This window comes from Choloepus didactylus, chromosome 22, assembly GCF_015220235.1.
Source record: "Choloepus didactylus isolate mChoDid1 chromosome 22, mChoDid1.pri, whole genome shotgun sequence".
In the NCBI taxonomy this organism is placed as follows: domain Eukaryota; kingdom Metazoa; phylum Chordata; class Mammalia; order Pilosa; family Megalonychidae; genus Choloepus; species Choloepus didactylus.
The window spans coordinates 16,973,260-16,990,641 of record NC_051328.1 but is presented as its reverse complement, the minus strand read 5'-3'; the positions used below and the strand labels follow the sequence as shown (position 1 = coordinate 16,990,641).

At 39.5% G+C, this 17,382-nt stretch overlaps 1 protein-coding gene across 2 annotated transcripts in view; it reads left to right on the top strand.

Annotated features, from left to right (window-relative positions):
* Nucleotides 1-17,382, top strand: part of CDH8 (cadherin 8) — a 407,112-nt gene that overhangs the window by 12,266 nt on the left and 377,464 nt on the right. For both annotated transcript variants that reach the window (XM_037816314.1, XM_037816315.1), the window contains one exon: nt 1,970-2,421. In XM_037816314.1, coding sequence (XP_037672242.1) covers nt 2,170-2,421 — 252 coding nt within the window. In that variant the 5' untranslated portion in view covers nt 1,970-2,169. The remainder of the gene's footprint in view (nt 1-1,969; nt 2,422-17,382) is intronic.

Below are 17,382 nucleotides of genomic sequence, written 5' to 3'. Positions count from 1 at the left end.
CTCGAGGGCAGGGACCATGTCATCACCACCTTCATAATCAGGCTTAGGATAACAACTCTAACTTCAGTTTACTGAGTGTTTCCCACATGCCAGCTGCTTTGCATGTGTCTTGTTTCTGAGCCATCTTACTGCTCCATAAGGCAGGAAGTATTATCTGCACGTTACAGAAGAGAAAACTGAAGCTCAGAGAACTTAAACAGCTTGTCCATTATCATAGGGATAGCAAGTGGAATGAGCTGGGATTCAAACACAGGTTTATCTGCCTCTAAAACAAACACACCGTCCAGAATACTGGGACACCACTTCAGCACTGCCACACCCAACAGCCCCGTCCCCAGACCCATGTCCAGGAGAGAGCATGGCATGTATTTAGTGTACTACAGGTGCTGTTTAAATTAGTAAATGGATTGGCAATTCAGGAACATACGGATATTTCGGGATTTCCTATTGGGAGCTTTTGAATTTTGTTTTGTTTTAATGTGAAGCCTAAAAAGGTCTGCTCTCACACTGGGATGAGAGAAGGTCTTAATGGAAGTGTATTCAAGGGAAGAATTGATTTCCTAGTACAGGCTGCAACTCCAGGGATGGGAGGTAGCATTTTTTCCGAACTCTCTTTTCTCTGGGTTGGTTCCCTGTCGAAAGCTGCTCTTCCCTTTAGCTGTCTAAAGGATCACTGCCTACAGTCGCTCCCCTGTGTGATCTCATCAGGGCAGGACAACTTTTGAGATCCAAAGTCCTAGTAAGCGAGTTCCCGGTCCAGGCACAGTGACAAGCAGGGAGATTCCACTGATCTGGTTAGATCAGATATTGCCTGACTTTGTGGCAGAATCTGGATCCACCCTTTTCAGCTGGATTCATTAAGGCCACACACCACCTCAGCCAATGTTAATAACTTTCTTGCTTTCCCATTCTGAGCTAGAATGAAACCAGGGACCTAGGGGTGAAAGGTTCCCTACCCCATTATGAATTCCCAGAGCCAAACTGTTCTTGACAGTGTCCTGAGGAATTATTTTCCCATTTAATCTAATTCAGCAAGGCTTCTCTCTGGGAACTGCAGTGAACATTATTTCTTTAAAAATAATTTTTTTTTTTTTGAGAGGGAAGAAACACATTTTGCCACGCTGAAGGTAAACAAAAAATGTATTTGACACCCGAGGTAATGGGGATTTTTTTTTGACCATCCCCTTCTGAATCTCCTCAATTGAAAATTGTATTTTTACCATATTTCATTCCCAAAGGAGCTTTTCATAATTTAAACCTCCTGTTCAACTGTACATTCAGAATGGGAGCCCTGACACTGTCCTGATTATAGCATACATGCTGGGCCTCCAGAATTTCTCTCTGGGAGCATTCTAATTTATTCACTCACTATTAGCATTCAGGCAGAGAATCGCGTTCTGCACCCTGATCAGGGCGGTCCTTTCTGATGGGTCGTGGCAGACAGGATGGTAAAAATTGGGGATACTACCTCCTCCATGTTCGTTTGTAATTTTTTGTTTGTTTGCCCTTTAAAGGCTAGTTTCTTCCCGTACTTCAGCATAAAGTGAACTAGAACCCATCTTTAAACAGGTTAAAAAAAAAAAGCTTGCATTATCCCCTACACCACAGCATACACTGTAGGTGGACTTTCATTCAAAACAGAGGGTAATAAATAATTCAAGAGAGAATGAGGGAAGGAGAGAGGGAAGGAATGAAGGCAGGAAGACATGGATGGGGAAGGAAGGAAGGAAGGGAAAGAGTATTTCTGTAACTTGTGGCCGTTCTTGATAACTAACATAGATACAAAATGAATACTGAGAACTAAAAGCTTGTAAAATAGAAGGAATGATTCTAATTTCTCAGATCCACTTCCTTAACTCAAGTTTGGAAAGTGCCTGAGATTGTTCACTTCGATACTTTTGAAAAGCATGGATTTTGTTTCCAACCTACTTCAGCGGATCTTTATCTTTCTTTCTCCTTGTTTTTGCAGGGAAATTCAATGAAGAGGAAAGTCAGTGGATCGTGGTTTTAGGAAAACTGCTTAGATTATGTCAGCTTCCCGTACTATAAACACGTGGGCAGAGCTGTAAGTAAATGCCCCGCACTGCACGATGAATTGGATGGCTGCAGACCGGAGGCAAGAGAAATAATTGTCTCGATTTCGTGGTGATTTGCTTAACTGGTGGGACCATGCCAGAGCGGCTAGTGGAAATGCTTTTGGATCTCTGGACTCCATTAATAATATTATGGATTACTCTCCCCCCTTGCATTTACATGGCTCCGATGAATCAGTCTCAAGTTTTAATGAGCGGATCCCCTTTGGAACTAAACAGGCTGAGCGAAGAACAGCGGATTTTGAACCGCTCCAAAAGAGGCTGGGTTTGGAATCAAATGTTTGTCCTGGAGGAGTTTTCTGGACCTGAACCGATTCTTGTTGGCCGGGTAAGCTTCCTTTTTATGATTCCAATTTTGGGGTCTGTTCATGGTCTTTAGTTCTTTAATGTCAGACTCCCCATAGTTGTTGCCACAGTCAACACTTAGCAGTAAGTCTTTCATGCCACGTGGTTGGTGAGCTCACCTATCAGTTTCTTTAGGAATATGAATAATCCCACAATAGCAGTTTAAAAGGTAGAAAATCTTGTCTTCCAGGGAAAGCTCTCCTCCCCGGCCCCTTCTCCCTCATCATAAATGCAATAACATTTGTGTAATGTGTAAACAAATAAGCTTGTCCTTTGTCATTTCACAAAAGAAATCTGCATGCGAAAGCTTTTCTCTAGCTTATAGTATTTGGAAGCGTATGTATTTTTGCTCAGTTTAAATTCCCACTGCCTCAATTCTTAGGATGTTATTTTGTTTCCTTCTTTTTTTGAGGCTATCTGTCTCCAATTGCAGGTAGATTTGTTCTTCCCTTTTGGTTTGTTTGTTTGGTTGTTTTTTGTTTTAATTATTAACATAGAATAGAGAAAGGGACGTGCTTGGAAAAGATGCCAAACAGTGCTTTTTACTGTATCTTGAGAACCTCTGTAATAATAATAATAATAATAATAATAATAATAATAATAATAAAAACAGGTTCATTCATTGTCAGGTAGAATAAAAATTTTAGTTTAGAAGGGTGCGTGTGTGTGTGTCTCTATGTGTTAGACTGGATTACATTTTCATTATTGCTGCTGTTGTTGTTGGATTAGACAAATGTTCCCATGTAGATATTATTACCTGCTTCCCAAAATCATGCTGTGGAGTTTTGAAGACGATAACACGTATATTCCTCAGAATTGTTCCTAAACTTCTGTTGATTTCCACACACACCGTCATCCTAGGTGGAATTCCAACTGTGTGCTTGCCAATGGCTGATTTTCTTGATAAATCGGGTACAGAAATGAATCATGTTAATGTTGTTCATTTCCAAAATGTAATGGTGTATAGGAAAAAAAAGGAGGGGAATTAAATATTGATCTTCAAGGCTTGAGTTAACTCTTCTGGTTTTCACTAGGAATTTCTAATTGCATCTCTGCTTCTTCCCCATTGTGTTGCAAAACACACTGAGCCTCCCCAAGGATTGTATTTTCTCCTTTCCTATGGCTCACTCAGACTTCCCTGAATGAGGAGGGATCACAGGGAGCCCCTTCTGTTTGCAAGAAAAAAGGAGAGCTCTCTGGCTTCATAAAACTTGCTGTGAGATTTGTAGGGCTGTCATAGGGATTCATGTCAACAGTAACATAGCAAGGGTTATTACATACACAGATTATTATGAGAATAACACTTGAGTAGTATTGTACATGAACAGACACCTGTGTTTGGTGCTGTGAGACAGGAGGGTGAATCAGGGTTGAGTATGGTTGTGCCGAATAATTCTAGAAGTCCTCATCTCTGTCTTTAAATAAAGAGCTATGATTCACAAAAGAGTAACATAATCTTTCATTCCATGAATGTTTATTTAGCCATCCCAACGTGTCAGATACTCTTTAGGCATTGGGGACATATCAATTAACAAAGCAATAATCTCTGCCTTCAGAGAGCTCACATTCTGGCCAGTAATGTATGTTGATTATGTGAGAAGCACTGATATAAAAACACCTTTTGGCACAATCTTATTTGATCCTACTGTTAACAGTCTCCCTCTTCCTCTCTCTCTCTATATATATGTATAGGTATTTGTATATGTATATATATATGTATATGTACATGTATATGTATATGTATATGTATATATGTATGTAAACACCCTCTTCCAAAACACAAAAATCTCTGAAAGGTTTTTGTGTATGTTTCTTACCACCTCAGGTATCAGAAAAACCTAACTTGAACTGACGTGAGGCTATTTATAATCATAATGCATCCCATTTACTGTGACCGTTCGTATATTTCATTGCGGAAATATTAATGTGCTTGATTACAGGGCACTGCCCCAGACCCTGCTAAAGGTGTTTCTTACTATGCAGTTTACATACCTTAATATGCTTCTAAAATGTGAAAACTTCTGAATTCCGAAACATAGCTAACCCTACTGGTTTTTGATTTGGACTTCTTTATTAGCATTGTCTTCTCTTTGTAGAGGCAGAAACTGAGGCTTAGAAGGATTAAGTAACAAAACCAAGATCATAGAGCTAGAAAGTGACCTACCTGGGTTTGAATCCTACTGTGTGTTCCCAAGGCCATCATTTTGCCCACCCATACCCTATCACATTTCAGTAACTATCTGCCCAGGAGTTTAAACTATCATTTGAACTTAATAGTTATTGAGTATAGAATGCAAGGTCCTTTAATTCCTCTTTCTGGGTATTAAGAACATAAGCAGCCCTTAAAACAAAAAATTTTTCTTTTTTATCATAGGAAATTCTGGAACTGCATACCTACATAATGGGTGGGTACTTTCTCCCTGTCTCTCTTAGTTAACTCTTTATGGAGGTATGTCACTGATGGTGTCATATATAATACAAATAACTGAATAGGTGCTGACGTTCCCAAAAGAAATTTCCATTTTTATCTGAATAGAAAAAGTAATTAAATTGGGGTTTGTTCTGGAGTCATAGAGTCTAATGAGAAATTTTACCAACATTTCTTAAATGAAGTTATAGAGATAAATGCAAATAACCAGGAATTCAGCATCTTTTTGGTGACTTACTAATATTCAAGATGTTCCTGTTTCTCTGAATGACAGTGATATCATAAGTAAACCTTAAGATTTTGGAATGGCCAAACGCTCCTGATTCTTGGTGGCTGTTTTTGTGGATTAGCCCTTTCCCTGCTCCCTACCATGGCCAGTTCCTAAATGAAAGTTAAATCAGAATTAAGCTTATTTTTGAAAGAACTTTCCTGGAAAATATTTCTAATCATACATATTTTCACAAAAAGAAGATTGCTCCTGAATTATTACAGCCTAGCTTTGAAGACTTGGGGTTGTATTGAAGCCAAAAGTCCATTTCGGGTGACTGCTTCAGGTTATGAGTCAGGCTGCATGTGGGGATGATACTTATCGGGGTGCCCACTGGTGCTTTACAATGTTTTATCTCTGTGCACGCTCTTCCATGTCTGACTCTTTAAACCACTCCACTGCTGAGCTTCTCCTCAGGAACCGACTAAGAAGCATTAGTTACTTCTGAGCACACTTGCTCTTTAAAAGGCCCTCCCACAAGTCTCCATAGTGGGACCTCTGGCCTGGCAGGCTGAGTTCAAGCTCAAGGGCAGAGACGGTTTTTAAGTTATTGGTTTTTTAGAGCTTCGCATATATCCTTATGTTATCTATCTTTTATTTTTATGTTATCTATCTTTTATTTTTACTGTATCAATAGACAGTTGGATTAAGAGGAAAGAGCTTTCCCGGAGTTTGAGTCTTGGCTTTGCTACTTTCTGGCTGGGTGGCCCTGGAGAACTTGCTAAACCACTCCAAGGGTTAGCCAAATAAGATAAATGAGAATACCTAAGAGTAAATAGAATAATATATTATCAGTGCATAGTGTCTGGCATATAGCAATATTTGTATTTTAAATTGTGTGTGTGTGTAGTTGGGAGAGTGGACGATTACAATACATCACTAGGTGAACAATTACAATACAACACTAGGATCCCAGAGAAGGGCCCCCTTTTCTTTCCAGGTTGGTTATGGTGGCAGTGATGTTTTAGCTGTGACTTGAAAGGTGACGTAGCCTGGTGGTGTGGCTGAAGTGGAGTGAAGCAAGGTGCTCCAGCTGGATGGAATTGCTTATGTGATATCATGGGGATAGGGCCGGATGATTGAGAATTTCCTTGCTTAGACGTAATATAAGCCTTTATAATTCCTGCTGAAGTAGAATAAAGTTGAAAGGTCTTCCTGCCCATCCTGTGTAAAATATAACTGGCTCTCCTTCAATATTTCATATCCTTTGTCTATGCTTTATTTTTCATTCTTCCTGATAATCATTATCTAACATCCTATTAGTCAGGGTTCTGCACAGAAACAGAACTGATAGGAGATATAGCTGTCTATATCTCTCTCTTCATCATCTCTATCTCTCTATCTATTAATCTACATTAATATTAAAAGACTTATTATAGGAATTGTCTCACATGACCTTAGGGCTATCTACTTTGTTGTTTGTAGATGCAGTCAGCTATAGTTACAGTCAGCTGTAGATGCAGTCATTGACTAATGATGTAAATCCATCTATGAAATGCCCTCTCAATAACAATCAGCCCAGTATTTGCCTGACCAAACAACCAATAACCATAACCTGGCCAAGTTAACACATGAAATTAATCATCACATACACTATACTTTATTCTTTGTATTATTTATTTCCCCAAAATGCAAATTCCACAAAGAAAAGCACTTGTGTCTCCTTTGTTACTTACTATATATCCCCAGAACCTAGGCCACTACATGTATATAGGAAAAACTCAGTAAATATTTCGCATTGAAGAAAAAAAAAGAATGAATAGTTCACTTAAATAAGGGAGATATTTATAAAAATAATATAAACACATTCAGATTTAACGTAAATTGTGTTTTTCAATAAAGGGACCAATACATAGCCTTTGTTTTGTCTCTTTTGTATTTCTATTTTATAGACCTGCTTGGTTGTGTCAAATGTTACTGATTTTGAAAGTCTTTCTTAAGGGTAGTGATAGTGAAAAAGTTAACTGGGTTAAACAACTCTTTTTGATTCACATCTATGGAGGCCGTCTTCCCACTCCCATCCTTACCAGCGGTATGAAGCCACACAGGGAGGTGATTCTGTTACCTTCCCACCCATCTTCAAAGTTATGGCATGAACTAGATAAGAAATCTGTTTTCTGGATTTTGGAAAAACTGTAAGTCCATATATTAATTTTCCTGCTATCACAAATACCACACAGTGGGTTGGCTTGAACAACAAACAATTATTGGTTCACGGTTTCAAAAGCCAGAAGTTCATCATCAAGATACAGGCAAGGCTTGCTTTCTTCTTGAAGACTGGCATTCTGGTACTGGCTGTTGACAACCTTGGGGTTCCTTGATTTTTCCCATGACATGATGATGTCTTCTCCTTTCTTCTGCTCTTCCAATTTTTTGCTGACTTTTGGCCTCTGGCTTTTTGTAAGCCTGCAGTAATCCAGCCTAAGTCCCACCCTCATTTAGTTGGGCCACAGCTTAAGTAAAAATAACATCTTTAAGAAGTCCTGTTTGCTTTGAGTTCACGTAAGATTAAGATTAAGAACATGTGTAAATTGGGGTACATAATTCTATCTACCACAGTCAAACAGTCAACCCTCCCTCCTGTTTTGGTGGAGCAAGGTGGAATAGGACCTGCTCGTAAACCCATAAATGCCAAGGTTTCTGCATCACTGCAGGTACTCCAGTATTGCCTCTCTCTGGCAATTCTGGCAGAAAACAAAGTGGTTCAGGAGACAACCTAAATATGCATATTTGTTCTGATCATAGAAAGAGAGAGAAGACCCATTGTGGTTTTCACAAATCTTGCAACCAAGACAATTTGTCCCTGTTATAGGTGACACTAGCTTGATGCCATCATGAGAATCCTTCACCCTGAGCCCGGAAGGTGATGGATTGAGTCATTCCATAAATATTTATTGAGCGCCTACTTGATGCTAAGAATTCTATTTGCCAATGGACTCTCAGCTCTTACCAAACACAGACCCATGTTCTCTGTCATGTAATTTGTTGTCTACTAGGGGAAGGCAAAGATTAAAAAATAATCCCATGCACAAATGTCACATCAAAACTGAGATAAGTACTCTGAAACTAAGGAATCTAGTTCTATTGGTGCACATAGAGCAGAACCTTTCCTGTTTTCTGGGATGATGGGCCCTTCCCTGGATAAATAACCTGTGATCTGAGATGCGCCAACCAGGTAAACGAGGGTGCAGGAATTGAAAAGGGAGCGCGTTCCCAACAAAGGAGATACCATGGCTGAGGCTTTTGGAGGAGTTGAGTGAGATCAGCATAGCTAGAAGACAGAGCTAGGACTGGAATGTTCTGAGTGAAGGTGGCAAGGATCTTTTCTAGATCTGGCATTTTAATTTCGGCTGTGCTATGAAGTAGCTGGGAGTGAAAGTCACCTTTGACCTCAGTTTCCTCATTGGTACAGGTGTGACAGATTGCAGAATTATATATTTAATTACATTTCCCTATGAAAAGGGAAGAGAAAACAGTATGTTATATGTTCATGTAACATCTGTTGATTCTTGGCCCAAGTTGTTACAGCCATTGTTCTGTGGCTCTGTGATCCTCAGTTGCTTTGTTTGGGGTGGAGGGGGTGGCGGGGGGGAGTGGCATTTGCTTTCTAGGTGGTAAGAGTTCTTCTATCCTAAATTCTTTCTTACATAAACTGTTCTGTTTGCTTTCCTTCCTTTTCCTTCCTACCTGGGCTTCTGAGCAGTTCCTTATTTGGATATAACTCTTGCTGGTGATGCCACATCTATTTATAATTCTCTTCTTCCGAGGCACTGACTCATTTTCTCTCTTTAAATTTGACCTTCTAACCTTCCCTCTTCCCTCTAACTTGGAAATTGTTTGGGTGGTGCTTAGCATGAAGGACATGGGATGCCAAATAATTACACTATATTACAGTTTACGGTGTCAGCCGCTGGTGAGAAAATTACACTTGACATGCCATTATTTTTGCTGGCCATTTGCATGTTAAGAGTACTGGGCCACGCAGCCGCAGCCAAATTGTATCTTCAGCCTCATGAGAACAATTCACTGTCAGTTCTGTGAAGCTTCTGCCTACTCAGACAGAGACTTGTGCACCCATATATTGGAAGGAATGCAAGTCAGCATCCTGTAGCTCAGTCTGGGCAGACAACAGAGAGTTGTCTGCTTCTTGCCCATTGTCCCAATTTAGAAATAACAGTCATCTCAAAGCTGTTGGGAATCTTTTGATCGTGATATAAATACATAGAATAATAATAGTTGTGTAACTCAGCAGAGGCTTTACAAATACATGCACACACACATGCACTCACACACACACACACACACACACACACTGTGCATGAGTATGGTGTGTTAGCTGAGTTTTGTGCATGAGTGGAATCCCAAGTTGTCTCCTGATCCTTTCTGCAGCTCCAGATTTTTACCCTGTTTGTCTCACTCCTAACCAAAGGACCAAGTGAGAAAATGTGGATAATCTCTGCTGATCTCTAGATACCCTAGATAATAAATTCAACCAGACTGACTGCGAAAAGAGTCTTGTATATTTTGTCAGCCCTTTGAGGGTGGTATTGTTGAGGCAAATATTTTTCCCATTTGAAGCAAAATGATAGCAGTCATATGTTTGTGGGTGAAATAGCTAGTTCATATAATCCTATTTTATGAATAAGTGGCATCAAGTTTGTCAGTATGGAAAACAGAGAATTGATTTCTATCACAACTATGAAACCAAAGCTCATAGGGAAGAATGAGTACAGTATAAATGCTATACAACTGAGAAGTGATTCCTTGCTTATTCCAATGACAGAAGAATATGAAGTCATTAAGTGGTTATTAAGATTTATAACACAGGGAAATGACTGCAACATGATCAATACAGGAAGCAAATGTAAAATGTGCACACAATATAATCATAACACTGTTTGTGTGATATGGTCACAGTGCCTGGCACATAATAGATGTGTTTGTGCATGAGAAATATATATGTGTACATGTGTGCACGTGTGTGCATTGTGTATTTAGCTACAAAAATAATGAACCCCTATTTGCCCATTACTCTGCTCTCCCATATTCAACAATTTTCAACATTCTGCTCTTACTCTTTCAATTCCCGTCTCCCATACACATACACAATGCAAATACACTTGATTTAAAAAATTAATGTAATTTCTGTCTGCAATCACTACACACTTTTTTGATGTAAATACGTTTTCCCATTTCAGGACAACATTAACACCAAAAAAACCCCCAACCAAATGTATGATTTTTTTCTAATACGTAAATGACATCCAGCTAAACAGCATTAAAAACAAAATAAAAGAGTTAATTTCTGACATCCATTATAGTTAACTTAAATTCACCCCTCCCCATACACACAACTTGGCATAATTTGGTCCCCAAGTTCTCAAATATTTTGAAATAAAGAAAAGTCAGCCACCATTCACAAATCTGAATATTTGGTTAAGACATGGGCATGTTTTCTCGTCAGCACTGGCTGGCTACTTCACCCTGCATTTCAATACATTTAGGAATCCTTTTTGATGTTATATCCTGGAGGAGAAATGTAATTCACTACATTCTTATTACTCCAAATGGGTCTGCAGACTAGTAGCATCTGAAGCTAGTTGGAAAGGCAGAATCTCATCCACCACTTCTACACCCCTGATGAATCAGAAGCTGCATTTTCACAGTATCCCAGGTAATTTGTATGCAGGTTGAAATATTAAAACATCATTGCTTTTTTAGGAAATCAGTGAATGACCAGGATGGCTTGAACCCTGCTTTTTCTCTCTGTTCCAGCCTGAGTTCCCTTTGCTTACCACACAGTTAAGGGAAAAGGTCCTGGGGGCTGGTGATTGGAAGAGCCCTGGGCAAGGTTTGGTGAGGAAGTCTCTGCTCGGTCCGAGGGACTCCTTCAGCACTCCAGGTGATGGTGATGTGGCAGCTGTGGCCCCCACAGACTGTATTAGTTAGCACCAACAATTCATTGCTCGGTTCCACAGACTTCTTCATTTTCCCTCTGTGTATTCACCACAGTGCGGCAGATGTGCTCTGAAGTCTGCAGAGCATCAGATGTCACTGGGTTTCGGCTGGAAGCCTTAGTGGTATCCAAATGAACCTGATCAGAAGGGTGAAGGAATATTGGGGAACAGCAGATGCATGTATCTGCTTCTCCCTAAATCTGAAGAAGCCCAGCTGTATTGCACAGACCTGGTTTTGAGGTGAATACGTGCTGGAGACCATGAAATTGAAGACGTTGTCTAGGGAAATTAAAACAGAGAGAACGGGAAATTTTTGTAACAAAAACAAACTGGTAATGTCTCTATTGAGTGTCTGCTACATGGTGGACACTTTAGAAAGTTTCTCTTGTTCAATCCTTATATCAACCCGTTGCTGAAATCATCATTATCTCCATTACCACATTGAGAGAAAGCTTCTTGAGGAAGGAATGATTTTCCTAAGCTTAGACAGAGAGTGAATGTGATGAAGCGAGGAGTCAAATCTGGGCATGGTAATTCCAGAGGTTGTGCCTATAACTATAGCATCAGATTATCTCATTTGAACCTCATATGGTGGGTACTCAGTGGTAGGCTGCAATCCCAATTTGCAAATGAGAAAAGTGATCCTAAAGTAAACCAGGTTATGGCCTCATCACTAGAAGTTTATAGGATTTAGTAAGATTTGTAGAGAAAGAGACATCTATCTCATTGCAAAGCTACACTAGACTGTTTTCTTTGAATGTACCTCCATATCTTTTGCTAGTCAGACACAGGGGTATATATAAACACCTTGAGACACAAGAATTTGTCCTTAAGGAGACAAAGGCTTGTGCCCATATTTATTTGCCTCCATGGGGCTTGGCACTGCCATAGCCAAAGTAGGGCTGGTACCATATGCAAAGTGTTATGTAGATTTTTCTCCAGATAAGCAACTGATACAGTATCTACCTATTTTTTGATTTATCATTTTTAAATATATATTTTAAATGATGGTGGAGGTGATGATGATGATGATGAAGTATGAGGAAGATGATATAAAAGAATGTAGCAGGAAGAGAGTTTTTTATTGAGAACATACTATGCTTTTACTACATTTACATGTTATTCTCCACATTTTGAAGACAAGTAAATGGAGGCTTTGGGGCTGAGGTAAATTTTCATCAGGCAGGTGACTAGAGTGAAATGATTCTAGCTGTGCCTGGGTTGGGCAGAGTTCTTAACTTCTCCAGTGCTGTAGCAGTGAGTCAGCAGAACCTTTGACCAGAACTGAGAAATTTTCTGCCCCTATCAGACATGGATTCCTCTTAAAGTGGCAATCACCAGAACAGCAGAAGAAAGAGGTGGTTGAATGGAATGAAAAATAAAATCCAATACCTGTAGACAGGAACTAAAAGAAGACAAAAAGCTTGTACCCTCCAGTTGCTTGAACTAATTGTGTTAATGCTGAATAATTCAGTAACAGTCCCCTGTTTCCTTGGAGTCTGAGCTGGTGGACAATATTATGGAGACCCCAGAGATAGAATTTATAATTTACTGTAGTCCCTTCCCTGATGACTGTTGCAACTCCATGAGTCTCTTTTCAAATGAATATTTGCTTCTGTTTCATCTCTTCCTTCTCAGCCCTTGGCAGATGATCTTCCCCTGGGCAATTACAGTCCTGTCCTTTGCTCCTGGTGCCCTTTGACCACTGGGAATAACCCCATCATGCTTTTCGCAAATTTTCTGAAGGAAAGTAATTTGGTGAAATAGCAGTCATGGCTATTAAAGATGACCAAATCCTCTAACTTCTCGGAGCAACTTAGACTCCCTACCCACTGAAAGGCTTTATTTAGAATGTAGAAAGTAAATCTGCTTTTACTTTTTGTGTACTTCTGGAAACCTAAGGTTATAAATGAATTTCTCATTTCAGTTTTCCATTTGTCATGCTCGTCTTTGTGTGTGTGTGCATGTGTGCATGTTCTTTCTATTATTTTTTTCTCTTAGAGAAGCATTGCTTTGGAAGAGTTTGTCCTCTGATTCCAGCCCTGCCTTTGCAGGAACATTTATAATCAGCCTTGTGAGGTGTTTTCAGAAATCATTAGACGGTTGCAATGGCTGGTGTATTGATCACGGCCACTGCTTCTCTCATCCTTGCTTCTGCTTTTCCTGCCATTAGGCTTACACTGTAAAGTTCTTGTTTTTTTTTTAATAGCTGAAACCAAAATCCGCATCCCAATTAGACTATCAGGAAGGCATTTAAATGTTCCACAGTGTTTTCTCTGTTCTACAAGTTGTGTTTAAGACACAAACAGTAGGAAGTGAAAAGATCCAACAATAAACATGGAAATAACCACCTCTTCCCACCCCCCCAAACAGAATGGTGTGTGGAGGCAGGGTCAGAGAGACACAAAATGTCAGAGCCATGCCTCAAACAGAAACAGATACTGAAATGCAGAGAGAAAGTCACCTTACAAATAATGCGATGTAAGAAAGGAGCTTAGACACAGAGAATGACATACAGAAGGTGAGAGACTTTCACAGCAGCACAGAATTCCAGAGACATAAAGTTACCAAAATGATGACAGAGAAAATGATACAGACGATTGAGAGAGGGAGAGAAAGTGAGAAGGGAAAGAGAGAGAGGGATGGAAAGGTGTGGGGGAGAGAGAGGGAGAGAGAGAGAGAGGAACCATATGGAGTGGATTTGGGGTCCATTGTTTGATTTTCAGTAGGCTCAGACTAAAATCTTATGAACCCTGTGAGAAAGGGTTGTTAACGTCATCTCCTCTTAACATTTAAAGAAACTTAAGTTCAGAGAGATTTAGTCACTGTCCTAGGGTGGCCGATAAAGTGGGGAATTCGTATTGGAATGCACAAGTGACTGATTTAAAAACACATGCTTCTATGCTTTCTCCCCAGATCCCAACCCCTGCCCCCCACACACTGCACTGGGTCTTCCTCGTGTTCTTTTGCACATGGATATGCTCTTGTGGAACAGGGAAAAGTGCTTATTTATACACAATCCAATCTGCTTTTCCAAATATTTCTTTTGATCCTGCCAGCAACCCAGAGGCCCAAGTGGGGTGGCTGAGATGGTTTAGGCCCACACTAGGAACCAGGCCTTCCGAACTGAGCCCAGTGTTTTCTCCCATTTACCATCCTGCCTGCCCACAGTCCTTTGTGAACCATTCAGCATTACAGAAGATGTTTCCCCCCGGGGAGCTCTTCTCCACTAAAAAGCGTATTCCGATGACTGCCAATTCCAGGTTGCACTACAGAGCAGGACTCTTAAGCCATCAACTTCCCTCACTGATGCCATGTGGCAAAGCCCCGGATGAGAGTACCTTTTAAGTGCACCATCCAAACGAGTGGTTTCTGTGGTCTCTTTTAAATCCCAGGATACCTCTACTTCCCTACTTACCCTGGCAAATGCAGACTGAGAACTTGGATGAGAACAGACTCCCTCCCATGGTATATTATTGAGTGGAGCTTTCAAAAACCTGCACTGCTTTGTGGCCCCTTAGCTTCATGTTGCCCAAGATTGTTTCTTCATACTGCCTGGAACCTCAGATTCTGGATGATAGCAGGGCCAGGAAATCATAAAGGCAAGAACTTTGGAGGAAAATCCTTGCAGTTTGATCTGTCGATAGAGATATTTACCAGGCCTGGATTTGGGTGGGAAGAGGTGGCCCCAGTTCTGTGTCACTTGGCATCACAAGCCCTGGGATACAATTTCATACATTGACCTGGCAGAGAAGCATTTTCACATTTACAGAGGAAATCTGGATGCCTGGGAACTATTCCCTGAGATGTGTTATGGAAGTAAAAGTCTGAATCGAAAGGCTGCACTCTCCCGAGAGAACTTTTGAGGTAGCTGAAGAAAGGATTCCTATTTTGGAATGGGAGACTTGGAATAGTCTTTGCAAACACAAAATCTTCTGGTTCTGCTACTCTGTAAACCCTGCAAGGTTCTGGCTTTTTCTTTTGAATTTAAAAAATTGTCAGCACAAGGAAAACTTTTCTAGCCCAACTAGTAAGGGGTGGAATTAAGTTTTCTTTCTTCGCCCCCTGAAAACTCTAAGCATTGGGATTGAGAGGCTAAACACAAATAGTCTATTCGAATTCCTTCCCTGCTGAAAGAATAGTGTTTACTAATTTACAATTTACTGTTTAAGGAGTAATCTGTGTGAGCCTTAGGCTTGGGTTTGCAGCACCAGGGGTATAAACATTCACAAAAACTAGAGTCACAGATTCAAAATTAGGAGCTGATGCCTAACAGAAGTTTCTGAAGCCACTAAGAAATATTCAACAAAGTTTCTATCTTTTTGTCCTCATAGCCTTTGTGGGTAGCCTAATTTTTCTCCCAAGTTTACCCCTGGGATGAATAGCTTATACAGAATACCATACCCCTCATCACCTCTGATAATCTATGTTGGTTAAGAGTACAGGCTTCTGTTTCTTTTTGAGTCTCAGCTCAGAAACATGGTAGCCTGGAGTAGTACGCTAAGGGGCTCGTGCTCTGCAGGTAGACAGAGCTGGATTCAAATCCTGGCATAATAGCCTGTCACAACCTACTACTGCTTAGGACCCTGGATGTTATTTAAACTTGTTAAGCCTCATTTCCCTCATCTAGACAATTAGCTTATAAGCTTTTCTCCCTAGAGATGAAAAGACTAAATAAAAGTAAAGATGTGATACCTCAGTCACTTAGTAGACACTAAATACAATGGTAGCTGTAATTATTCTAAGTAGTAGACTAACTTTGGACTTTTCTTGGCATTACTTAAAGCTTTTTCTATATTTCTTTAAATCCCTACCCTCTTTAATTCCCTTCCATGGCCATGTTGTTACTCAGCTATAAAATGACATGGGTGTCTTCAGTGATCTTGAGGACCTTTGCAATAGCATTTTATTTTTGATATAATTTAGAGTCATCCAAATTGGCATAACCCTGAGCTTAAAGAAGGAAGAAATCTCACAGAGTAAATAAGCAGAGCTTCTTTAACAGTAGTTTGCATCCTGAAGCGATAGATAAGAGTAGGTGCTTTAATTGTTACTTGTTATTCAATAGTTAGGAAGAAGTAGGAAATTCAGGGTGCAATGATGGATACTTATATTCCATATTGATAGGTGAACATTTATAACACTTCAAAATGTCACAATGCAAACTAAAAAATTACTTTGAAGATCAAGTGGAGAGGTTGAAGATATATGCTTCCAAATTTCAACTTCCATCATGCAGCAACCCATGGAACTACAGAAAGCTGTGGGACAGTGGTGGTGAGTTCTACTATACTGCAGATCACTCAGCTAAACTGTGGTCAGAAATTTCAGTCATCTTTCCTTTGAGCTGTGCAGGAGTAAAAATGATTCCTTGAAAAAGTACAGACAGGCATTACAAAATGTTTTTGGCATACAAGTACAGAATCACCACCATCATAATTTGAATTGCAATGAAATGCTAAATCTCTAACACCTTGTAAGGAGGTGCAATAAAAAGAACAATGTGATTAAAACATACTTGATAAAAGCTATTACATTGTGGTAACTTAGTGCTATTCAATCGCTGTTCTTTTGTGCAAAATTTCAAAAAGTCATGATCTGTAAACTCCTTGAATTGATAAAAAAAAATCTATCATTGCAGGTATTTGGAATTAGTTGAAATAGAAGCTAACTTTCAAAGGCACATTTTATAAATATTGAAGGGAAGGTATCTTTAGATTCATAATTATTTAAGCATTTTGTACCTACACCCACACATACCGTGAAGGCTCCATACCTACTAAAACAGTTAATAATTTTCCTACTAAAGGATAACTATTGTGTTGAACATTTATTATACTTTCATTTTTAGATTTGGCTTTGGCTAAATCCATTGTCTAAAATAGATTACACTACCTTATAAATTCACCTAGGATTTTTATGGACTTTTGTTTTTATGAAAAAGGATGTTTTACAAAAAGAATTTAGTCTCTAGATGATACTGTGTCACAGGTATTAAAATTTCAATGCGGAGGTCTTTTTCCGAGAAAAATTGGAAATTCACTTACTATTAATAATACTAGCAGTTAATGTTTTGAGAACAGTTTAAAGTGCTGAATCAGGTCTCAAATGTAAATATATTTGCCCTCAAATTTGGCTTCTAAACTCTCTTGATTTATAGTCTCTAATAATAGAAGCTGAGATTTTTTGGGGTAAAGTATTCACATTTCTATCATTTCATCAAATGGTTACACAGACTTACACATACACATACAGAGTTTAGAAAGTAATATAGCATTTACCTCAGATTTT